This window comes from Excalfactoria chinensis, chromosome 1 (genome assembly GCF_039878825.1).
Source record: "Excalfactoria chinensis isolate bCotChi1 chromosome 1, bCotChi1.hap2, whole genome shotgun sequence".
In the NCBI taxonomy this organism is placed as follows: domain Eukaryota; kingdom Metazoa; phylum Chordata; class Aves; order Galliformes; family Phasianidae; genus Excalfactoria; species Excalfactoria chinensis.
The window spans coordinates 130,179,839-130,206,924 of NC_092825.1; the positions used below are offsets into that span (position 1 = coordinate 130,179,839).

A 27,086-nucleotide genomic window follows, 5' to 3' on the forward strand; every position below is an offset into this window, starting at 1 on the left:
TAGAAAAATACTTTGTTTATAACAGCAACCATACAAGCATAGTTTGACTAAAAGCAGTGTTGACAATAATGATGCTAGAAGCTATATGTCGGTTTATAGGTCTTAAGTCCCTATTGCATTGGGCTGAACTTTTGTGATAGATAATCTCCCACCATGTCTCTGTGATACACTTATCTCCCAAACTTAAAATGTATAGTTTTGAAACCCCTAAACATTATTCATTTCAGCTGATCTGAAAGAACATTTGTGCATTCTTCAAGAGGTTGTACCTTTTTTTATGCATGCAAATACAATAAAATTTGTTACTGTAAACAAAACTACAAATTAAACTCATAACTTCATATAAGGGTATTTGTTTCCATGCAAGTCATGATGTATTCATACATAAGTGTACTTAGCTCTAAGAACTGTCCTTATCGAAAGCAATAAGAGGATTCTTAACTTCAAACCAAGAAAAACAATTTCAGTGAAATTTCAATGCAATAATTTAATTATCATCATCTATTAACCAAATACCCTCCAGGCTTGTTACTAGCAATGTTAGCTATAAATTACAAACACTCAAACTAGAAGACAGCATATTTACAAAACATACATACCTTCATTTTGTCCTTCTTTTCTGTATGTGTTGCAAGAAGGGAGCTGGTTGACTGCACATCATTTGGCAGCTCTGTTTCAGCCAGTTCAGTCCCGAAGGACTGAAGAATTTGAGCTGTTTGCTTAACCTTTTGGGCAAAACCTTCTATAGCCTTTTGGAATAAAAATCATTAAAGATGTTTCATGCTCATCATATGCATATGCACAAACAGACACATACACACAAAATATAACTCACAAAACAAACTCGAACAGATGAATTACATGATTAAAAATGGTCAAAGCAAAATTTTGTAAGCAACAGATACCATCACCATTAATTCCTTAATTGTATGTTTTTCCTAGGCTTGTATCAGGTATATCTTCCTCATATTTTTAAAATCTGGAGCTATTTTACAACTTGAGCTTTTTCTTGTAGCAAAAACAACATACCCCAACACAACAATACACTGTAGTTCCTTTGCTCCAAGCATTCAGAAAACCACTCCCAAGTTATTACTCATATTATTTCTTTAAGATGACTAAGTACCACTGGGAACATCTTCTCACTCAGAGCAAGTCAACTTGCATCACTTGGAATACATTTTATAAATGACAGAGTATAAAACAGAAGGGCTCATGAAACTGAAAAGTTAAAACAGCAACCAAGACTTACAGTGCGACGGGATAGCCATCTGTTATGGCAGTAATCCAGGGTGCCACCAAGATCTTCTGTTAATTGTGTTTTATCAATGTAACCCTGCAGTTCTGATACTGAGCCCAGCATTATGATCTGCAGAAGTGGAAACAAAAAAGGAACACGATCAGTGGTGAAAAGTCCCTTATTAAGGATTCTAAGCCATGTCTTTCAGCTTCTATTTGGAAAACTTCATTTTCATATAGAAACAAGCAATAAAACTATTTCCAAAAAGGAACAATGTGAAAACAAACAAAAAAGCCTAACACTTGATGATATAAACTTAAATAACTGCAAATGAGCACTGACCTCCAAAGCACACATTAAAAAGAGCTTCTGAATCATACAACATAAATGACTCCACCAGCTTTTACTCATTTTCAAATCTTGATAAACTATACATAAGTATTTTCTAAGAGCAACAACATCTCATTCATTTCTTCTCATTCATTGTTCATTTTTGGTCTCCCGTGTTTGTGGGAGAAAACAGTTGTATCTTCATGGATAAGGGATGTATGGACTGGTTCTAAGAAATAAGGACAGCAGGGAATGCATCTTAACTAGCTTCAACACAGGCAATTGACATCTGACAGACATTAAATAACTCATACCAACATCTACTTGTATTTATTTGAATATCTTTAGCTTGCATAGTTTCAAAGCTTATTTTAAAATAAAACATCACTGGCTAGAATAAGTACTTCAACAGATAACAAAGTGGAAACAGAAGATTACTTACAGGTACTTTCATTTTAAACTCATCTTTGTTGAACCTGAAAGCAATGTCTGAGAGAGCTCGATGAAAAAGTCCTGTAGGGCGCAGAACAAGGACGAGTTGCAAGTTCCCTGGGAAAGATGCCTGCAAAACAAGTTTAATCTGTTATTTTCTGGTGCTTCGAAGGAGAAGCTTCTGTTAAACCACAAACCAACTGTATCAAAGTTCTCCATGACGGGGGGACCAATTATAAACCAAACAAGGCGTGCACAGAGAGTTCCATTCAAAGAGACCTTTATGCATCTTGGGAACAGGAATCTATTCTCCTGGAATCAGATCTTTAAGGGCTGTCTTGTAACACTTGTATCTTCAGTTATGAGTTAAGATGACATCATAGCCAAGGAGGCTAATGAACAGACAAAGATGGGTTAGTACTTTTTCTACAATACTTCCAACGGTGGTTACTTAATCTTTTCTCTAATAGAAGGTGCCAAGAGAAATCTCTGCTATTATCTGAACACATAACAACCAGCTTCTTGTTTGTGCGAGCTATCTTGCCAGTTGCCTACACAAACTATCACTAGCAAAACTGAATTTCTCAGGCAGTAGCTTAGAAGAGGTAAGCACGAATTCTGCAGACAAAAATAAAACAAAAATTATCCTCAGCTGTGCTTTTTCTCATCATCTTTCAACTAGTAATCTGATAGATTCTCCCCAGTTCTTAAAGTGGCATGGAAAAAACAGAAGAGAGGAGAAGGAAAGCAGGCTTGTTGCACTAAAATACAAGACAAGCAAACAAACAAACCCTTTGCCATGCCAGAAGTTCACATACTTATCATTTAGCCATTCTTGAAATGACACAAGTCTTCTCTCATATTCAGTATTTCCACTGCAGGGAGGTACTAAAGCTCTCTAAAGCGAAGTTCATTATAATGATGAAGTATACAATATTCTCTTTTTTTATTATGTTGTTGGAAATTGTGACACATCTCTAAGCAAACTGAGGTTAAAAAAAGACCAAAAAAAAAAAAGTAAAAGAAAAAAAAAGAAAAAGAAAAAAGCACCAGACAAATCCAAACATTGACTGAATGAGCTGCTGTGCTATGTTCTCTTTCTATGCCTATGAAGCTGTCAGTATCTGGATGGTTGGAGATGGGTTCCATAGTCATTTTTAAGGTTCCAGGGTATTCCAAGCATTTAGCAGCAGGTGTGACAAACTTCTAAACACAAAAGTAGTTAAAAACATCTACTGAAGATTTCATGAATGCACTGTGGTTCCCCATGTACTCCAAGAACTCAAACTAGATGAGAAATCATACAGATTTAAACTTTACAATCTGCCTCCACTTTAACGATGCCCAAATTTTCTAGGAAGTGCAGTGATTCAGCTCCAGTGGAGTCTCTTAGAGGGCTGGGAACAGAATCACAGCAGTTCTGATTGCTCACACAAGTTCTCCATCCTTGCGCCACAAGAATCTTTCTGTGCATACTGAAAGCAGTACACCCTGTGGACTTACTAACGCAGTTCTCAAACAGAGGACAGACATTAAATGCAAGATTCCTGCCTGTATTCAGATGAAAAAAAAGACCATCTTTCAAAGTTATTGTAACAAAGGCAACTTCAAATTTATGAGTGATTTAACTCATGCTAAAAGACACTTCCAAGAACAGACAAAATATGTTTTTATTAAATGCCTGAGTAATATTTGTACAATGATAATTACATAGTCTATTAATTTAAACTCGCATCAATTTATTTTGTGCCTGTAATGACCGCATGCAGACTCCCACTGACCTGTTAATTTTCACCTCCAGCTAACCTCCCCCTCTCCCCCCAAGAAGAAATTTATTCACTGGCAATACCAACATCAGAATGATAAGTTCCAAGAAGAAATAACACACTTTGAAAAATGCATTCATGTGAGATATGCATCCCTGCACATGAAATTCAGATGCAGTGTCTTCAGCATGTCTGCTGGCTACCCATTTAGCCTTACACAGAACATAAGGAAGTACTAGTCTTGTTTTCTTTGAGTTCAGTAGATACAATGGAAGCATAAAGAGGGGGCGAAATTATGAAGCACTAAAGATCCTGAATAGCAAAAGTAATTTTTTAGTTATATATTGGTAACAAATTTCTTTATTCTATCTTTGAATTCTCTGTTTTACACTTTGTGACTGTAGTTCAGATTTCAGTGTAATATTTTCTCTAAAATCATTTCAACTGTTACTGGGGCAGACAGCAGTTGACAGATTCAAAGCAAGAGTAAGTTCTTGTAAACTGTGCTTTACCTTTTATGAGATAGGAATTTAATCACACAGATAAATCAAACATACTCTCCTGCTCAGGCAAACAGATAAAGAATACACATTACAACTACTCTCCACTTCACTGTGTCTACCTAGAAACAACGCTGCTCAAATCACTACAGTTGTGCACCGTGTAGAATAATTCCTGTTCAAAACTTGCAGAGAGTTTCCTCTGTCTTTCATCTGAAATTCTTGGTTATTCTAACTTTGTCTACAATGCTGTTCTTACCTCCCCTAGTCTGCCTTCTGTGCTTCCAACTGGGTTGCTTGCTTTCCCCTCAAAACACAGAACAGTCTTAAACTTTAACAACTTTGCTGAGCAAGGCCAGGAGTCAAATTCACAAACCAACTTATGTGAAACAACAATAAAGAAAGAACTGTTAGACACAGTAAACAATGCTGGACCAGTAACATTTAACTGAGTTTATATCTTCACTGCCTAAATATTACTGTTTATCCTCACTGTTTTTATTTTTCCCACTAAAGCTCTGGTGACTTGCAGACAATGATATGATGCAAGAGACACTCCTCAGATGCATCCTTTGAACTTCATCAACCAGTCAACTACAGCCTGAACAGCAGAGAGTAAAAATCTCCAGTCCAGGCAAGCAGAACGTTTGTTTGAAACCACTGTATCCTATGCCAATATAGTGAACAACGACTTCTCAATAAGGCTGTGCCAAGCGTTATACATGGCAATAAATGTTCACGCGTGTTTAGTAGTGCCATAAAATAAAGTGCTTTCAAGGCTTGTTTTAGTGAAGTCACTGAACATCACTGTGACACCAAAAAGGGTCTGTGCACTTGAAAATTGTCTGGGTTTTTTAAATCCAAAAGCATCTTTCTTTACTAGATTACTATTAATCTGCTCCACCAGTATCTTGTCTCAACTACTGTACTTTAATGCCCATGCAAAAAAATATCAGTGACAGAAAGAAAAAACAAGACGCTACACAGCACTCACACATTTCTGTTATCCTCTACTTAAGTCAGGGCAGTCCCTACTCTACTCTAGTTCATATATTGCTTCATTTCACTTGCATTAGCATGGGCACTTGTTTGGTGCTTCGCAACACTCATAGTTTTTCTGTCTGCTTATCTCTCTTCATGACTTCCACATCCAGTCAGGCAAGTGCTTGTTCCAAAGATTCAGATGAGCACGGGGTCATCAACTTTGAAATAAAACTAACTGAGCCAGGAACTTATAAACAGATCACCGTCCTTAAACAAAATCTTTCTAGTAGAGGAGATGCTTGCTGCCCTATGACTACTCCAAACCTGAAACATGGGAAAAATCTACACTGTCTGGGCAGATCAGGAGCTGCCTTAACAGTGAAATTTAGTTACAGTCTTAATCACCACCTTCCTTACAGGATATTAATGACACAGAGGCTGCCTGTAGCACCAATGCTGTACCTGTGGTTAAGAAGCTGCTAATAAGGCACTCCCAACAGGGAGCTGCTGAAGTCGTTCTCTCATCCTACTTGTGCCAGTCAGGTTGAGCAGCAATCCTGCCCACTCCTGCTTGACCACTGGATGATCAGATGGCATTTTCAAAGGAGGAATAATATAATTGAATAGTCTATATTACAAGAGTCATCAAAATAGGGGCAGGCGGTCATTGAGACAGGATGCAGTGTTGCCAAACTCCTCCTTAGGAGAAGCAGGGCAGGAGCAGAGCAGTGGCCTGGGACTATCACCAGGTATTGGTCACTATGGCTTTCAGCAGCAAAGACCAGAAAGAGTGCTCTCGGAGAGAATAAACACCACCTTTGTTATTTCGCATACTACCTATGGTGCCCTGGCCTTATTTAATATACACAGGAATTACATAGATAGGCATACATACCTCATAGACAGACATGCTGTTCAGTTCCACAGAGCAATTCACCCAGCTGCCTTGGTATTCACAAGTGTTCTATACTTTTCTACAGCAATGAAAAGGTGCTCTGACAAACAGGTAACCCAGGCCCCCTTTTTCTCATCTTCTCCCCCATAATCAGCCAGATTTCAAAAATCACATGAGTCACCAAAGAGCTAATGCCAGACTCAGTTTCAGGCATTCTGTCTTAAATAGCTGAAACAACACCATTTCTTGTTTTATAAAGAGCCTCAGCATAACCACATTACCAAATCTTGTGGTGTTGTTTTTCCTCCTTCACTTACTAGTAAGCTGTAAGGCACAGGACACTTCTTTCCAAAATACCTCAGCATATAAGGGAGCTAATAAGCAGAATTTGGGGCTGGTTTAATATTATTTTTTAAAATTATTATAAAGATCATTTATTCCTGGCTAGAATGAAGGCTCTTAAACAGGCTTTCTGTCAAGGAAAAATCTTGAATTAAAACAATTCATAAACAGACCAATCTTAAACTCTAGTCTTAGAAACACAAAGCTATTTTGTTTAGGTCTGTGATTGACACTTCTGATATTATGGTCCAGCATCCAGAATTTAAGTGATTCTCTTCTCTCTCTCTCTTTTTTTAATTAAAAAACATCACATACACAGGAAAAAATGGCTGACTATACTAGGACAACTGTGAAAGTGCTTGCACATATAATTTTCTCAAAACTTTTGAGGCAATAAAGGCAAAAAGCATACCACATCTCAAAACAACCCTTTTTGGCTTATTATTTACTAGACTCATTCAAAAACAACAGCTGCTAAATTCACACAAATACTGTTCTAGCTTAATCCTATCATCAAGTTTTTGGTGCTGTTTTAAACCTAAGCAAAAATGCCTTTCATAAGAAACATAACTGGCGGCTGAAAGGAGAACATTTTTTTCTAGCTTAACCCACACAAACCATTAAGCATCATTACCTTTTACAGCACAAAATGCAAAGAGCTAGTATAAAACTGGGCTAGCCAGAACTCCTGTTGCAAAATAAAATCTTTCACTACCATAGATTTTGTAACCAACACTCTATCTCCCCTCCACCATCAGCTCGCTAGGAAATTCAATCTCTCTCTACAAACAAGACCAAGGAACTCAAGGTTGGATTTACTGTGATTCACTGTTTCTCACCTTGGATGTCAAACCAACGATAAAACTCCAGATGGCAGAAAAATGGGACTGCCTGGCTCCTGCAAGGTTTAGGATGGTATTAGTACTCCAGTCTCTCCTTTGGCTTCTGGTCTCCTCCTGCCAGCTTAAGGTCTTGGCCCTAACCTTCAAAGCAGTTAATGGACTAGGCCTCTCTTACAGTGAGCATTATGCTTTGATTTATGAACAGCTAAGAAAAAACACAGCACTCTGAACAATGCAGTCCAAAACAGAAGGCATAAAACCTGCAAACAATGCATCCTAAGTTGAAGATAGCAAATCACAATGCAAACTTCTACAGCAGGTTGGATGAAACCTAAATCCTGTTCATTTAGACAGGGCTGCAAAGTTTCAGAACTGGATAAAGCTTCCTCACTGAGTGACCTCCATACCAACTGCTTCCTCAAGCAGCTGCCCACAGGTATGTTATTCCCTAAGGAATAAGAAAGCTTATTTCCTTTGGACTTTCAGTGTGAGGCTGATGGATGACTATGAGTGAAGCTTTTCATGATGCTGAGTGCAGATTTTGTTTGTCTAAAAGTCTGAGCTCACTCTTCAACCTTTCCCCTCAGATGAAGGAGGATGATGATAGGACAACAAATAAAGATGCAAACAATTTAACACCATAGGTTTCTGTTTTAAGAAAGACCACTGGAACTATGAACAGGTTATCATGAGCCAGCACACTTACAGTAATAAAGGGCAGCCTCATGGACTACCTGTCCACTGTAACCTTGTCAACTAGAGTATTAACAACAGCAGAACTTGCATGTCTATGCACATCCTTGCTAATCTCTGTAACCTCCTAGGAAAGGAGGAGCCTTCTTTCAGCCCACTACCTTCTGTATGGTTTCAGTTCTGCTGTTGCTGCATATGCTTTAGCAGCAGTAGTGTCAGGTAAATGCTACAGTCACTGCCTCTCCTATATGTACAAAAACAGGTTCATCTCATCTTTTATCTTCATAGTTTTGTTTCATGTCAGCATGAAATATGGATTCAGCTCTTCATTGCTCATTTTCCTTCCCAGGAAAGTAATTCATCTCCAAGAATAAAGTGGGAAAAATCAAGCCTAGAAATTTCTCTTAACAGAAAGATTTTCCATACAAATTCCTGCTTAAAATAAAGATTCTTCTTTCATTAGCTTTGTTTTAGAACATGCTTTCGACACTTAGTAGTATAAACCAAACATCTGTTTTAGGAGTCTTGAAAATAGAACAAAACCCATGTTACTAGGAATTTCTGTTTAGCAGCTGATCACTGCTTACAGATGTATTTCTTACAGTTGTCAGAATATTACCAATGGGCAGAGATGCTCCAGACAGGACACTCCTGCCAAGCACTGCTCCAGCCAGAACACCCTGTCTGTGCTGGCATCTGATGTCACCAATAAAAGTGATCAGAGAAAAAAAGATAGTAGGGTAGTTAGCTCATTTGTCCTAGGTCATGCGATAACAATCAAAACTCCCAAGCTCAAAAAATTAGAAAAAACAAAAGAGTTGCTATCAGCAACACTTCAACCTGCAGTGCACTTAAGACCCATCTCCATGCACTGGCACAGGCTGCCCAGTGAGATAGTGGATTCAGCATACCTGGAGATGTTCAAGAACCATGTAGATGTGGCACTGAAGGATGTGGTTACTGGGCATGGCGGTGATGGCTTGATGGTTGGACTAGATGATCTTAGAGGTCTTTTCTAATTGTAATGGCTCTATGATTCTCCATGCAAAGGAACCAACCCAAGCAATCACTGCAATTACACTTCTGGTATCACAGGAAATAGATGCCCAAGTTCTGAAAAGTGCATCTTTAAGTAAAACTGTACACTGGAGGAAAGCTACCATAACTGTTAGTATTAGGACAATAAGTGACAGGTCTGCAGTAGCCTGCTCCAACATACCTTAATCACATAAATAAAAGGACTGCCATCTGTGGAATTACTTACCTAATGTTGAACAGAAAGTACAACACTGAATTTGGAAAGTGATTCACAAACTTCAGAGATTCAGCCCTTTTTCCTTCTTTAATCACAGACAAATTTTGCTGTTCTTGGCTTTCCCTACTGGAATCTGTTCAGTACTGCATCTCAAAAACGCAGAGTGGAAAATATATTTTTTGCTAATATTTCTGTGCATTTTTAATAGTTTACCATCCCTAAACACATTTATTTTGGTAAAAGTTGAATTGTAGGCACACGTGGAGTATGGCTCAAGCACAGCCTGCTGAAGAAGGGGAGAGGTCACGCAAAACCAGCGAACAGGATGAGAACTGCCCCTAGCTGTGCAGGTCAGATAAGGCTGTAGCTATTCCTCTGTCACTCCACTTGCCTCCACTCACCTTATCTATGCCTAACAACATACCGCCTAGTACTCATGTCAAGGGCCTGATATACGACTGGAAGTTGTCAAAGAAAAGAGAAAGTGTCACCTTTGGCAAAAATATGGAGACCATTAAACGATGTGATAATTAACCTAGGAACAATCCCTCATGTTTTTGGAAACTGAAATAGGGTCATAAAGAGCAAATGCAAGTTTCTCTGCTTTTCTATATGTGTTTCTCATACCTCTGCTTGTATTTTAGTCTGCATACCTTGTAACAGTTCACTCCCCTTTGCTTATCAAGGCAAATCACATGTAAAAAGGATATAAAAATCAGGCTGCTGGAGGACAGTGTTAGGAGCTTCCCTTAGCTGGCTTGAGATCTCTCCAGCATGTGTGCCGCCAACCCCATCTCCACCTCAGATCTCAGTTCATGATGGATGCACTGACAAGACAGGTTGGTTGTATAACCTTTCCTACCCTAACACAAATTCCAGGGAAGGTAAATAACAATACCCAATCTAATTTACCCTTAACTTACCCTAATTTACTCCCCCTTCGAGTACCAATTAGCCATAGGCTAATACATTGTTTGCTTAGTATACCTGTGATTATAGATCATCTATGCAACAGCTTGCTCAGAATATATTTAATAATTTGTTTTGGTGCACCTGATCTGTGTCTGTGAAGTGAACTGTACTCACTGAGTTCTCACCAGGTGAAACAAATCAGGGAACACGGTGGGACAGTGTACTTTGTCTTATGCTTTCATCCACAAATAGTTACAGAGGAGGAGTATTTTAATATTGTTACATAAGTATCTTGTAACAAGCAACAAACAAACATTTGATCAAAAAAGGGCCACATCAAGGTGTGACTTGTACTGGTTTGATTGGACAGAACTAAATTTTTTGGTAATTAAAGTGAATAAAGAAATTAAATGAAAGATTCTTCTAGCTTTGCTTTTCAGCAGTTTAGCAAGAGGTGAACAAATTCAGAACCCTAATGCTCAGCCAGTGCAAAGTGGATGCACAGCTCAGCAATGCACATGGTCTGCCCATCCAAGGGCTGCTCCCACTTGTGAATGTGCACGATGTACATTTCCCCATGTGCACCTCAAAATCGTGCTCCCCAGCTGCCCTCCAGGGCTGATATTATGAGTTGCAAATTGCATTAAAAGCATGTCAAGGGCACATGATGCTCAGCTCCAGCCAGCTGGGATACAAGAACTACATATTTTGTGTGTCATACATTAGCTAACATTTTGTTGAAGAAAAAGCTCCCGCAGCTTTTTTTCCCCCAAGATAAAGGTTCAATGTGGGAAATCTTTATAAGGAATTAATGTAAAATGGTACTCACTGCTATCCGTAGTATGGAGGCTTTCACAGAAGTCCATTTGTCCTGTCTGCGGTCTATGACAAGAATAAATCCAATTCTGGCATCTCGTAAACTAAGTTTGGAGGAAAAAGAAGAAGAAAAAAGGAGGAAGTTCAGTTAAAAACACAGGTTGAACTTCTCTGCTTCTCTTACTTGAAAAATTGGAGGTAAAAGCTATTTAAAAACAAACTAACTAACTAAACACACAACAACAGATGCAAACAATCAGCAGCTTGACTCTTTTGTGCAGAATTGTCTTTAAGGTGTTATAAATGAAGATGCAGTACACACCAATGGAAAGATGCAGCAGTCCCATATATGATCCACAGAGCTTCAGACCATGTTCAAATCATTAATTGCTCTTTTTCATGCAAGGTAATTTTTACACATCTTGCGCAGAGATTATTTCAGAGGAAAATAACACTCTTTGATTCTCCATTGTTTTGGTGCAGATATAATCCCTCCTTTATGCTGTTTCCAGCACCATAATTCCAGGATTAAAACAAAGTCATTTTCCTATTCCATCTGCTTTCAACCTTCTGTTTGTATTGCCTTCCTCCTTACTAATATTTAAAACACTTTAAAAACGCAGGTCTTTCTGATCCTTCCACGACATTCTTCTGTGCATCTGAAATTCTCAAATGCTTCCAGGTTACAAATTCATTCCCGGGTACGTTCTGACATTCACCAAAGCAAGAAACCCCTATGGCGTTTAAAAACTCAAAGTCATAGATCTGAAAAATGAGATACGCAGCACTTCCCTGGAATGGAAACATCTGTGATAAAAGAGCACTTAAATCCTTGCGTACGGGTGACCCTTCTTGTTCTCCTGCGCTCAGCTGCATGTGCTACGGAGTACAAATAAAGCGATCTGCTTCTGTTTTGTAATTTCCCATCTAAGCCAATTGTGTAATGCCAGCAGCAGACCTTGCCGGCCAATCGCAATCAAAATGAAGACGACAGGCAAACACAAGGCAGACAGGCTTGAATTTGTTATTTTCTTGTGTATTTGGTTATTTTTAATCTCTCAGCTGGACTGTAATTCCAGATATTAATTTCACTGCAAGGCCTGCTGTCTGTGCTGTGTGAAGTGCTGGGAAATAGTATGTACTGATTTATCATAATGCCTTAAAAAATATAAGGAAATAAAAAACCTATTGATGCAACAGAATGTTAGGGTCCCTGAATTGCTGAATTGCATTGCTGACTCATATGAAAATACAGGATCATTTTTATAGCATAATAGTAAAAGGAATCCAAGGAAAATGTAAATTACACGTAACTAGATGCAGCACCTTAAGCTAATGTTCAAAATGACAGATTTAAACATGACTTGCAGTCTATTCCCCCTCCTTTATAAGCTGTACCGTTCTCTAATTTACAGACTAAATATTTAGGGGGAAACACAAATAATCAGAAAAAGTGCAAAGAAACTCTGACATTTGCTTTCTTTCATAAGCAGCTGGTAAGTCATTTTAAAACAGGAAAGTTTTTAAGTACCACCTCTCACAGCTCACATTCAGTGCACGTTACTTAACTCTTGCCTCTGGGCTAGTATAACACTGATAAACAGGATCTGAGTAGCTGTCTTGTAAGACTGAATAGCACCTGCAGACAAATAGGGCTTTATATTAGGAATATGCTTGCCACCACAGTATATTTACATGATTTAGTAGAGCTTTCCTTTTTCCTCCTTGTTATTTGAAGGGCAAGAGGAAATAAATTTAGACTAGTTTTTAATATCATCTTGTATCCTATTAAAACTTCCCACCATTTTAATGTTCAGTGACTGAGCAAGATAAAATGCTAACAGCAACCACATCCCACAGTAACCATATGTACATATGTCGACATAATGTACACCGTGGGTCACACAACCCAAGATAGATGAAGTCCAAAACTGGCTACGACTGTTCCCATAACAGTTCGTGGGGATTTTGACATTTTATGAATCTTGGAGAATTATTTTCAATTATCAGTAGAAGTGCTCAAAAGTCCTAAAATTTCTGCATACTTCCTCAGTGCAAAGCAGAGCTTCAGATCACACAGAATATCCAAACGTAACATCGACATTGTATTTTCAGAACCTTCCAACAATCGTGTACAACAGGAACAACATTAAAGCTTCTGAAAGAACATCAGACTTATTTTCAGGGCACAGGGAAGAACAAATTCAGCTGGGAACCTGGAGAAGGTCCAGATCAGAGCTCCACACAGATGAGTGCTAGTCACCTGCCTCAACATCAAGCATTAGGCAGTCTAATACCAAAGACAAGTACTAAAAAGGGAAGAGCTGACAAAGGAGAACATCAGTAAGAGATCCTCAAAGGTGTCCTTAGCCAGCTTTCTTTGATTTAGAACAAGACTCCATTCCAGGCTAAGAAATAAGCACTAGCATTCCCACCACTGGCTAGAAGAGACCCAGTGGTGCATCTGACCTCAAGGTATTACCACACTTACCAGGTTGTTTAAAAAACATAAATGCTCTGTTCTGAATCTTCTACTGAGTTTTGTTATGTCACTCAAAGATACCTCATCTGTCAACTCCTAAATCAAGATTTGACCCACCCAGTAATGTTATCAAGTCATACAGAAGATACAAGAGAGGTGAGCATGAAAGAAAAAAGTGAAAGGTAAAGGAGAACTTCAGCTTGGTACTAGAAATTAGCAGAAAGGTAACCATCCCTTTTGCACATTCAACTCTCCCTAAGTGAATGATTATTAATACAGATGCTCTTGAGGAAAGGGGCTTTTAGACAGTCACTATGGGAAAAGATTTGTTATCATGATGACAATGTCTCACTGCAAAGGGTTGGCTATTGAACCTGCAATCCAGCTCCAGCAAGCGGTAAGCAGGAAGCAACAAACCAAACTGAGACGTTGTGTACAACAAAGCTGTGAACATTAACAAGACACAAAGTCACGTATACAAGAACAAGTAAACACTGGAAACAGGTCTGCTTGCCAGTCCAGCCTTGCTCAATTTCCCTCTCTTTCCTACCACCCACACTTAAAAACATCTCGTATCTGCATACAAGACAACTTGCAAGACTGCCCTCACCAACCTCTTTAATGCATAGGATGAGTGGTGCTTTGCTAACAAGCATGTTTTCAATTTTTCATTGCCTTCTCATCCACCTGAGAGTCACCTGACTCACTTTACCATATTTATTACATTCAAAACAAATATTCATTTCCTGATCCACCCCCCACTCCAGTTTACTTGAGAATGAAGCATTTTGGTTCGTGTTATGTGCCTGTGCTTCATCAGAAGAATGGTTTGATAAACACGGCTCACTCCTGCTTGTGAAGCCTTACCTCAAAGCCCTACCCCAGCTACGCTGCACTTGTATCATTTTACCTCAATTCTTTCCATGTGTCTGCATCAATCTCCAGCAAGCTTGTCACCAACACCCACATTTGTGTTCTTCCCACTCATTGCTTCGGCTGCTCTTATTCCTTGCTCTCTTGTCCCAGGAATACCTCAGCAAGTTTCAGCAGCTTGCTGGCCACACCAGCTTGTCAACAGAATGCCCTCATGTCCCAGACAGGCCCCCAGCTCTGGTTAGCTGACCTGGCTCCAGAGCAGATCCTGCTGCAACTGCAGTGAAATCCCCAGCCCAGTTCAACAGAGGACTCTCTTGATAACAGACGTGAGAATCCGCAAGCCTGGATTTAAGCAGATTTCTGAAGGGAAGGTGTTTCCTTGCCACGAAGGCCATCATTCTCAGAAATGTCAAGTCCCCAACTAAAGAATAGAGAAACTGGATATTCCTTGGAAGCACAGTGGATTGTTCCCTAGCCTCCTGAGAACAGTTCTGACGTGTGGTCTAATACCCAAACAACAAAAAGTAAGGTGAGAAATCAAGAAAGGAAAGAAAATCTGTCAGCACTGTAAATGACTATAAAACCAACCCTGTTGTAAGAAACAGGAGGCAGCCCTAGCAGTAGCACCTGACTATCAAGGCATCTTGACATTTCCCTTACAACCTCTATTTTTTTTATTTTTTTTTTTTTAACTTCTTAACACATGAACTTGTATCCGGTGTACTTTCTGAAAAATAAATTATAAGCTTGTAATTCAAAGCTAGTATTTCCTTCCTATGTTTCTCTCGTAACACAAAACATACATCACGAGTTCAGCTCGTTCAGTTCTTCTGCTTTCATAACAGCACAAAGAATACAACATTTTCATAAAGGCAGAGAAACCAGCCCAGCTCTGGGGCAGAGAAACCAGCAAACTCAAAAGGTCAGGTCAGAAAGGAAATGGGAAGTGGTAGCCACAGAGGAAAGATTACAGAAAAAAAGAAAAGAAAGACGCAACAGAGGATGGACTTTCTGTTCATCCCTCCTTCCACCTTGGAGATCCACTGCAACAACATCTGGAGATGGTGAGAGTGAGGTTAAATACCTGCCAACAAGCACTGAGTGTAGAGCAGAACCTGAATTTTCCACCTAGTGACTCCTCAGCTTTAGGTTATGGGGACATCTCCCTCTGTGTCTAGTTTACAAGACTCACGATCTCATGCACCTGGGGGAAAGGGTGGGAAAACTTAATAGTATGTAGGACTGCAGAAAGGAACTTCCTTTCCTCCCGGGTATGTGGAAGCAATTACATAGTCACCATCTGAAAGACCCCTGCATTTCTCCAAGGTATGGGTGGCGACAACTACTATACAAATAAGTTCCTACTGCTTTCACAGTGCTGTATGACAACTGCTTGCAGTCCCTGCTCTTTGCTACCAACAAAACAGATTAAATCTTCAGGCTTGTCACAGCAGCTTGTTAATATCAAGTTTGCAGATGTTTGAAATTCAGAACAGCACATTAGGTTAAATAATTTCAGTTTAATAAAAACGGATTTCAGTCTTAAAGTCCTATTATTATTATTATCCAGTTGGCTTCCATTATACACCAGATCACTTACTGCCTTGAGAGCCTCCGCCTGTACATACAGGCTGACTAGTAATTCTTGCTTTCAGTGGCTGAGCAGCTATTTCAATAGCAGGGCTTCAGCAATATTCCATGTGGAATTACTGCAACAACAGCATCAAGGCAGAGCATGCGGTGAACTGAAGGCAAGTCACTGCATTATGTGTATAAATCCCTAACAGATCACCAGTACCACTTGCTCTTAGGGCTTACTCACTCTGTAGCTCATCATTAATCACCAGCGTGTATCTGTGATACACTCACTGCTTGAAGAGATGTGGTATCTCATCAAGCTGCTTACTTAATCCTGATCTTTTCTAGTATACAAGATGTGAGACGTTGTAGAAAGCGCTGTAGAATTGGCCCATTCACATAGCATTGATCATACATTGGTACCACAAAAGGTGGGAAAACATGCAAGATATGGTGACAGTTCATCTTAGGAATTCTACTGCCTATACAGTGTACTGCCCATCATCCTATCCATAGGGTAATTATGCTTGTGCCACAAGAAGAGTTATGCAGATCAACTCTTTAAAAAAAGAATTCTCAAAGGCAGGCTTGCAACTGGTACAGAAGATAAGTTTGTGCTCAAACAAGTTCAGCATATAAAATGTAGGCAGTCCCACAGCCTGAGCACTTTGAATTTCAAGCATTCCCATCATGCAGCTATTCATGAAAATGCTTCCAGCAGCCATTACTCTTTGAAGTCAGAAATCATCCTAAATTCAATCATCAGAGCACTAGTTAGGGCCCCCAAGAAGAACATTTCCTGTTCCTTTGCTTAGGAACAGACCACTGGAAACCAGACAAGAACTACCAAGGCTATTGTTTCCCAAAATAAACTTTGTATCCTACATTTCATGGGGCATTTAAACTTACTGAACCTGAACAACTTCAAAGACTTCATTTCTCCTGCTGCTGCTAAGGATGCCTTCTAAGGGGGTGAGGAACAGGAGCAAGAATAAGTGTTCATAGATCAAAAAACAAAACAAAAAACAGTAGGCCCCAGAAGACAGTCAGATTATATAATGAAGAATGTGATATTAATAAATGAAGGCAGAAGTTTTTACTACAGCAATTACAAAGAAATTATTCAGACAAGCCCTGTAGTGATAGGAACTAAATAGTCTATGATTGATTTCATGTTACCGTTTTTTTTTTGTATTGTATTCCCCTCAAAGAAAAAGGCAGCAATAGGTCACCTGGCAGAGCCTTGTCCCACTTTTCCTCTCTTTGTGCCCTTTGTGCGTGATAACCAGGACTTCTTCTATCTGAACACCAGCTTTGCTGTAGAGGACGCAGTTCTTCACAAAGCAAAAGAAGTGAATGGCTTAGGAATTTAGCGAAGATAAATCAAATTTGAAGTTCAGTTGTCTTATTAAACAAAGCCACCAGCCACCAACACTAAGTAGTGATTAGATAGTAGTTTCGCTGCCTTTAATTCATTACTGCTCATTATTGTAACATCTACTCCATTTCAATACTGGGTAGTTTATCCATTTGATTCCAACACAAATCGACTAACTAGACATTTAAACAAAAAACCCAAACACAACAAAATCAGCCAAACTATGAGATCTGACACTTTCCTGTGATTATTGCAATGTGTTCTACTATTTAATTTTCAAATAGATTTATTCTTGATTGGAGCTTTGCATTTTGATTTTGACAGTCTCCTTCTCACTATTCAGAGTGAGACAAAAATGAATGACTTCATATCCTTGGTAAGGATGCTTAAAGGATATAAAACGGTCTTGTTCTTTCTTGAGTAAACGTTGGAAATAAATAGACATATAATGCTCCACAAAGCTCTAGTTCAAAAGCTTCAGATATTACAGGCTTTTATAGCTTATAACACTGAGCATTACTGAAGAAGGCACAGGATGAAATCAATTTAGAGAGAGCAGGAACTGAAATGAAGTTATAAAGCAGGCATTGTTTGAGCTCTAAACAAGACAATCAAGTTTCTAGCTCCAACTGCTAAGGGAGCCTTCAGGTTCTAACACAGTATCTAAGTAGAAAAACTGCTTTGCATCCCTGCTGCTATTTAAGATCTTGCTTACTCCTTTCCTGAAAACCTGCACTTAAATAAGTACTTTAAAGTGTCTAATTGAAAAATAGACTGGAGAATGAAAATGTTGCAATGCTTTATAACATTGCAAAACTATACTACAACTTTGCTATGTAAATGCACAAATCATGAAGTGACTTATGCACCGCAGAGAAGTTAGAAGTTAAAAGAAAGTTGGAAGATATCTCCCAAACAATATACCTACTCTGAATTAGCAAACTTTAAAAACACATTTGCTGTTTTTACAACATAAAATTTGAGGTTTGCATTATTATCAGTGGCAAAGAAAACAACCTGTGAAGAAAAATGGAATAAAAACATATTCCCAGAAGATGGCTCCATATGCAAGTGCATGATATCGTGATGACATTTGTTTGGACAGAAAATAGCATTTCTGTACCAAATGCTTCCTCAAACAAATAGTCTCTCAGGTCAAAGAAAACTGCATGCATTTGAGAACAGAACTAATCCAAACAAGCATAAACATTTCTCAAACAGAACTTTTCTCAACATCCAGGTAAAGATCTTTGGCATCCTAGCAGAGACCCCCAGAGCTCCTAAAGCAAACTAGTGTGGCATTTCAGCTCTGATTCACAGTGTGGGCCTGTTATCCTAGTTTGGATTTCTCCAGGAAATGCTGCCAGTTGAGGTGTATAAACTCAGATATTTCTATCTGAAACTTCTATCAGATACTGATTTTTCATTCCAACACCAATCATGAGAAAAACAAAGCACACTCCAATTTTGTTAAATACAGGGTAAAACTGGAGAGCAATGATCAGTGACTTCTGCATAGCCTTAGACGGAATTAGTAATACCCTTCTTGTCTTGAATTTTACTAAACCTGTATCTCTTCATCTAAAAACGCTGAAGAGGTCAGTGCAGGCAGCAGAGCTGAAGGTATGTCTATTACTTCTGATGCCCCCGGCAAACGACCCTGTGAGCACAGTCCAAAGGAACAGGCTCAGCTCAAGCTTCCTGAGGTGCTCAGTTTAGCTCCGTGCAAGTCACCACACCACAGCTTTAGTTCTCTATATCCAAACCTCTGGAATTTGAAGGAAGCTTCCTACATAACCAATCACTGTGTTTAACTAGCGAGTGCCTGTACTGTGCTCCATCAACGGGCTATACACCTGGAAGAGTTTATTATTTTGGATTTGGGGGGCATGTCATAGTCAGCTCAAGGCCCTTTAGCTTTAGAAAGAAAAAATCTACCCAACCTAAACACAGACATAATTCTCAAGAAAAAAATAAAATAAAAATAAAAATTAAATATAAAAGAAGCAAAAGCAATTTAAATAAAGTACTCAGAAGTGCTGCTATCCAAGAGCAGCCTCTAGTGGTCAGTCCAAAATCACTAATGCCAAGTAAAAATGATAATACATTTCTGCTCCTAGCAGAAATGGCTACATTTCACTCAGCACATCTCATGATGTGATACCTCGCAGCAGGAGTATTAACCCATAAGCAAGGAGGCAATAATGTCAGCTATGCTCCATCATATATGCCAACCATTCTTTCTGCTCAAAAATCTTATGCTGTTGTGGGGGGAAGATGAGGGATCATAGCCAGTATTAAAATAAGAACTCAAATACCCAGGCATGACCATCTAGCTGTAGTTTTATCACACACATTTCCTTTCCACAGTACTCATCAGCCTTTTTGCATGTTAACATTGCCAACATTACCCCACTATCTAAAATCAGTGTGGCTCAGATGCATTTCTGCAAGTAGAAGAAGAAATAATCAGTAAAGGACAAAATTCCTGCTTAACACATCCTCCTGTAGAGCATGAAATCATCTAAAATATTTTAAAGTAAAAACCTTGTTTTCTGAATGGAAAATTCAGTGTACTTTCTTCAGGTCACATAGAACTGCTTTCACAAGGACAGTGTGAACAGGGACAACAATTCTGAGGACTGCTTTAGACTTAACTACAGATGGCTGAAGTAGGCCATGTTACCCTTGAAGGGACAATTAAGGATAAATAGGTCAGTAAAGGCAAAACGGCTCTATGTTTGTTAAGCTCAAATAAATACTAACATCAGAAAGCCAGAGCGCTCCTAGCTTTGGAACTATGAAGCCTGGCTCCACACAAATATTTTTACACCTACTCAAAATGATAATATTGGAATTACACACACTTCAGTACACTTCAACAATAACTAATGCCACTAATGAAGTACTGACACATCCTTCCTGGAAGGTTCCATGCTGTGCTTTAGGAAGGTGAGTTTATACTTAAGTAGGGCATTAAATTCTCTGCAGTTGAGACTGGACTAATGGAAGCTCTGGCACAAACATTTTACTAATTATCTTCCACTGACTAAGCACTGTAAAAATTCCTTGTGTATTTATCAGGTAACACATGCCATGCATACAGAATATTTATATACTACTCAAATTCTCCAAGCCCTTACGGTGCACGTGGGATTTAAAGAATAGAAAGGTTTTGCCTTGACAGTGATGAGCTTTAAAACAAGTTTATGTCATTCGCAAAGTAGACATCAATACAGGGATGAACTGCTTCAAATCTAGTAAAAATTCAGACTAAGTAACACACAGAGCTTTGGTCTAATCTCATCAAACAAAGCATCTGACACAAAAACTTAAGGCAACATGCTTTATCTTAGGATTCAATACTCTTGCTTTAAACACAAACCTTTACATTATTTTTTTGCTTACGGGAACATACAACATTTATACAACTGTTTGGCAGCTGCACTCAGAGAGGAAGGGCACACACAGCATGACAGATTTTGCTGGAAGTCCTGGGATGTTCATATTGACGAATTTGAGGGGCTGCCAAGGTAACAGCAGGATACAGGTTTCACATCTTTTGCCTGGATTGTAATCTGACAAGAGGAGAGCGTGGAAATGAAACTCAGCTGACACTAATAGACACTGAAGCTACAAAGCTGTTCCTCAGCATGTCAGTGTGAACTTTCAGGATGCCTGGTTTTTGGTACTTCTTACCCACTATGTTGTGATATTCACCCCTGGTGCTCTATAAAATAGAAGTAGTTAATTCTCAGCTAGTGATGCACTTACTTAGGCTGTAGATAAATGAGGTACAACATGGTTACTCTCCCACTGGCTCCTCAGAACTTCAGCCAGGGCCTTGAAGGACTCATCAGCTCGAAACATGGCGTTACCCCAAACATGGCCGCCCTGGCTCTCAGAGCACAGTAGTGAATACATGCTAATGAGACTAATAAAAACATTTCTTGGCTCCAAAAATATCCATATGCCATGCTGTGGCATGTTCTCCTGGTTCCCAGTTAAACTGACCTTCTCACACATTGCTGTTCTCAGGCTACATCTTGTTCAGAACTTCCAGAGCCCTCAGACACCAACTCTGTCTGGGTAAGCTTGTTCTGTTTATAACTTGGACAGTACTGCTGCATAACTTCGCACACCAGGTAGTACCACAAACAATACCATTTCTTAGAACATCACACTGTGTTGGAGAGTTTGTAAACCATGGAGATCCTAAACACAAGGACACTCTCCTGGGCAGGAAGCTGATGAGGAAAGCCTTCAAAACAGGAAATAGCAGAACACAATAATTTAACCTGAGATATGCTCAAGGCCATGCAGCGGGACAGCAGGGCATTACAAAAGACTGTATAAGACTAAGTACAAGAACAGGAGGACTGAGTATTGTATTTAATAAGCAGCATGGGATTTGATCTGGTCATGAAAACCTGTTTCAGATTTTCTAATCTATGCTGTTTCTCTTGAAGGAAACTCTGTATTTAAAATCTGTAATGTTAAATTTGAAACGTTTTCTTTTTAATCTCTTGTGACTAGAAGAGTTTTAGCTTTTTTCCTTCTTCAAAGATGAACCTATAAGAGCAACGAAGAAAACTATTAAAGCCATTTCTTTTTATTAACAGCTTACTGCTATCAGATTTCAGTGGAAACTGCTAATTAACCACAAGCAAAACCATGAGCTTGAGAAATCCTATCTTTCTTTTTAAACCACTGCAATTGTCTGTTAATTTCTTCTACACCAAGTTCTCATGTCACACCCCACATTTTGTAAACTCACATTCCAAGAAGGCAAACATGTTGTTAATAAAAACCACGTATAAGTTACAGCCTTGACTGAGGGAAATAAGCATGTATAACACTTGCCTTCAGTGTACATCACTTACCATTAAAGTCTACTTACTAGATGATATAGAAAGATGAAAAATACTTTCAGATGAAGAAAACAAATGGTCAGTGCCCCGAAATAACTTCTTATGGGTACATTAGACAGTTACATCAGGATCCTATTCTAAAACTGAGTAGAATATTCTCCTTCCATCTTTTGTATAGAATGTAAACAGTACATCCCACAGTCGCCTCTCCCTCTTTGCTAATGGAATAATAGACACCGTGTACGGAAGTCTTCAGGAACCAGCTTACCAGCAGTTCCCAAAGGACTCACCCACTGAAGTAACAGGAGTCATTTTTCACTGCAGGTTCTAACAAGCATGAGATCAGCTACACAGACGTTATAAAATGTCCTCAAAACATCTTAAACAGAGGCAAAATTGACTCACTGTTCTCTGCTGAAACTCTGCTGATTTCAATGAGCAAGACCTATTAATGGCTGTGGATCACTACTTCTATTGAAAGTATCTGTACCAATTTAACATTTTCAAGCACTCTTCCTAGAAGACTTTGCCTTAAGTACATTACATACCACTATGGATTCTCCTTTCACTTTGGGTATTATATGTGTATAAAACAAAACATATCATTTGAGCTAAGCTAAATCATTCTCAGGGAGAATGTCTCGACCTTTTAAGTAAAGAAATATTTTGTACTTCAATGACACTTCTAAAATCATGAGGTGTTAGAAGGAAAGATCTGTTTCAGAAGTACTACATGTGTACTTTTACCATATACATCCAATCACTGAAGCAGCAGTTATATAACAATTAGCTATAATCTCCCACTGTCTATAGTTCTCATTCTTAAACCACTGCTGTATCAGGAAAAAATAGTGATCTCTAATAACACAAAGTACACAATTGTCACCATGTATCATGTCAACAACCCTTACCAAATGCTTAGAATTATTACAAACTGCACGTTAGGCACTATACTTTATCTAGTTGTCCACAGAACACAAATCTACCCTGCAGTGTAAGCAAGACACTAATCTGAGAAAATGGTTCTGCTTTCTGTTTAAGGCATACAACTACACCAGGGTTAGCAGAGTTAGTAGAAATGAGTCATTCCCTTTCCACCATCCTTGTTCTTAACTGCCTCACCTATCAGATTTTTCCACATTAGAACACGCATTGACGGCTCTTCTGTTTGCATTATCCTACTACATGGTCATGTAGGTTGGTAACACTTGACCTAGAATTATTCTGCTTCTGAATGAGAGGCGACCTATGAAACATTTAACTCTTCATCAACGGAGAGCAATGTCAAGAAAAAGTTTATATTGGAAAATCTTGTAAAACTCAGTGCTTGTTCAGTATAGAATAATACTACAAAATAATACACAATAATAATAAAAGAGGGTTCACAGTTGATCAGTTAGATGGAATAGTAAAGACACGTCAAGAGGCTCTGGTTTCCCTACTTGGACAGCAAGTCCTTATTAGCATCACAGGTACAATCTGGAACCAATCTAAAATTTACTATAGCAGCAAATACTTTACTGGGCAAAATCTGCTGTAGAAAACAGAAAGGTCCTTTCTTTTTGAGTCTCTTAGCAGCTTCCCATTGTCACTCCCATGAAAAATCATTTCCCTTAAGACACGATCGCAGGCACTCAGACAATGAGTTTTGAGTTACTGCTGCCAACCCCTTGCTGCGATCTGGAATCCTGTATGAGGCTAAGTGGCATTAATAGCCTAGCACGTTTTCCAAGCAACTGGATCCAGACATGCTCAAGCTCTACGGGGCTTTTCACAGAAAAGTTCATTTCCTCCAAGCCAGAAAGACTGAAAGACTTGTGTATTTCATAAACTAAATGATACCAATCTGTAGAGCACTCCATGCACAAGATCTGTGAGCTGCATTGGTATCCTTCGTGTGAATCTGTATATCTTGGGTCTTTTTAATAAGATTACAAGATAAATAAATGATTAACTAGCTGCTTCTATTTCCCTCAAAAACAATTTCCTAAGCATCAGAAACAGCCTTCATGATTTCAGCCCTTGAAAACTAAGGTAACAGCAAAAATCCTGCACTAAGAAACCTTTAATAACAGTACAAATGTGAACAACAACTTTACAACACTGCCATCTTTGGGGGTATATGCAGCCAATAGTTTATCATCAGGGGAAGACTAATGGAAAACGAACAGAAAGCCTGTTCCTAGATTTATCATTAGTGAAAATGTGCTCCCACCAAACCAATGCTCTGCGCCACACTCATTGCTCCCCCTGCACCAGGTGTTGTTTGCTGTGTACATAATTATTATGCAGTACATAATTATTTTGTAATAACAATATTCTAGAAAGACGCTATCAAGGGAGGCTTCGCACCATGCAGTTTAAACAACACAAGGATAAACAAAGAAAGTGGGGCTGGCAGCTGGCTTGCAGCTTCTCTCCCTGATTTATGTAGATATTAACAAGGTGTTAGCAGGAGGGCACCTGGAAGTACCTGCAGTGTAAAACCAGTATTCCCTCACAGGAACCAGGTCCTACAAGTAATTAAGAGGGAAACCCTTTTCAAGACCAAAGTTATAACTCTTCATGCACATTCAGTAAACAAAAGCACCCACATGCACAAGGGAAATCTACCATGATTAGTTTCAGACATGAGTTCAGCATGCCCTGTGCTGAATAGCACTGAATGCTGTCAGTGACAAGAATGAAAAAAACAGCTTTAGACTAACATAGTGCATTACTACACAACCTGTGTTGAATAGTTTTTAACCTGGCAGGGCCACACAGCCCATTTCAGAAAAGGCATAAAGGAGATCTCTTGATTCATACAATAGTTCAAAGCCTACTGAGATGCTTTCAGTCATAACACCAACATCCTGCTCAAAGTGCCAGACCCGAAGAGCCAGACCCAAACTCAGAACAGGTTGCTCAGAGTTTTATACAGCTAGATCTCAAAAACCTTCACAGATTGAGACTGTCTATCCCAAAGTCTTACTACTCTTCCAGTTAAAAATCAATGATCTAGTTTTCCACCCAACTAGCAGCCCTCCTGCCAAGACTGTAATGACTCTGTTTGGATATGAGTGCTGAGGAAAGGCTGTAGAAAGTGTTGCTGAAGTTAAGGTAAAAGGTATGTACGGCTTCCCCTTATTTATGCACCCAGAGATTTCACTACATAAATAGGATGATCAAACACAACTTTCCATTGCTTTATTTATGCTAGCTACTTCCCAGCACTTTATTTCTTGTGCCTATAAATGTGTTTTAAGAGGACTCACTCCATAACTTCCTGACAGAGTTTAGCAAGGTCAATTAGCCTACAGTGCTTCAGATCATTACTCTCAGCCTTTCTGAAGATGAATGTAATATTTGATTTCCCCCAGATGTCACAGACTGCCTCTGATCACTAAAACCTTTAAAAGATGATAAAGAGTAGTCTCACTACATTACGGGCCAGCACTTATGGATACTCTAGATGCAGCTCAGATTATCCCATAGGCTATACTTGAGTCAAATATTTTCAAGAGACCCTGGAGATCCTCATGTGTTGCTAGACACTCTCCTCTTTGAGCACTTTCTCTAAGAAAACAGGCCTGGAAGTTTCTGTCAAAGAAGACTGAAGCAAAGAATTCATTATTTCAGACACATCCATGTTGGCAGCTGCTAATACACTAAGCTCACTCATCACAGGTCCATGTTTTCCTTGTTCATTCCTATACTGTTAATGCAGCAGAATAATCTTCTCTTTGGGAGCGGAGTGCATGGGGCATGATATGCCTCGTTCCTTCTTCAGCTCCAGGTGCATTGTGACTTGCCTGAAAATGCCCCTAGGTGTTTGGGCAATGTTTCTGTATTTGTCCTTCGTAGCTTGTCACTACTTTCACCTCCTGAATACTGTTTTTACACTGCAGCACAAAGTCGCAAGTTTTCCATTTAGCCCAGATAGTCACTCATTGACTCATTTTTCAAGACATATCATTCTTGTGCTTTGATGACACTGTTCTTAAAAACCTCACAGCTTTCAACCACAGATTTACTCTTCAGAATTGCCTTCCACTGAATTCCACCTGTTCCCTAAACAAGCTGGAGTTTAGGGTCCGTATTCCACTCCACTACTTGCCTTCCTCACCTTTATCAGGATCTTGAATACCATTGTTTTGCTCTCTAACAGATTTCCAGCAAGACCACAGGTTTTGATGAGGAGTTGATTACTCTCATGACCATCATTACCATGAATACTCCTATGCCCCCTTTAGGCAATTGTGTTTAATTGCTGGACCTGATTGGCACCACCACTCAAATATTTGGAAGTGGTACAGAAACTGTATATTCAGTATGACAATGAAATGGAACACAAATAGTTAGGACAAATCCCCATATGTAACTGTGGATTTCTCCTTCACGCTGTGTAACATTTGGAGTAACAACCAGGAATTAGCAACTTCTGCCAAAACTGTGTTTTCAATTAAAAACACAGAACACACTGCACTCTAGGATCCAGAAGGCAAAGAAATGAAACAAGAACACAACTTCTATCGCAGTACCTATATCCATGCCTACAAGGAAGTAATTTTTTCATGCCCTGATGAACTGTAAATAGCACTATACATAATTAATCTAAAAGCTACATTAGGCAGATCACAGTTAATCAAAACTGTCACTGACCAGCCACAGTCGCTGCTTCTTTAAATACCAAGCCTGACTTTCTCCCCATGATGTGAATGGCTGAAATGAAGAAATGTTTTATCAGATAAGAGTATTTCCTACCAGACAGGTGCTTACCTGGGAATGCTGGTCAGGTAGGTCAGGACATTCTGGAACTCCTTCTCCGGGATCTCACTGAAAGCCGGGTAGTCTGGAAAGGTGATAACAGGGCATCCATTTTCCCCTCTTCCACCTACAAAAGAAACAAGCA

General features: G+C 39.1%; 1 protein-coding gene across 18 annotated transcripts in view; it reads right to left on the reverse strand.

Moving 5' to 3' along the window:
- MCF2L (MCF.2 cell line derived transforming sequence like) overlaps positions 1 to 27,086 on the reverse strand; it is a 143,174-nt gene that overhangs the window by 25,107 nt on the left and 90,981 nt on the right. For 15 of the 18 annotated variants that reach the window (XM_072341270.1, XM_072341244.1, XM_072341216.1 and 12 more), the window contains 5 exons: positions 26,954 to 27,068; positions 11,021 to 11,111; positions 2,013 to 2,132; positions 1,253 to 1,369; positions 600 to 749 (listed from right to left, as the gene is read on the reverse strand). In XM_072341270.1, coding sequence (XP_072197371.1) covers positions 600 to 749; positions 1,253 to 1,369; positions 2,013 to 2,132; positions 11,021 to 11,111; positions 26,954 to 27,068 — 593 coding nt within the window. Of the gene's footprint in view, positions 1 to 599; positions 750 to 1,252; positions 1,370 to 2,012; positions 2,133 to 11,020; positions 11,112 to 11,329; positions 11,912 to 26,953; positions 27,069 to 27,086 lie in introns of those variants that run through there. The other 3 variants (XM_072341349.1, XM_072341340.1, XM_072341357.1) reach the window with 2 other exon arrangements.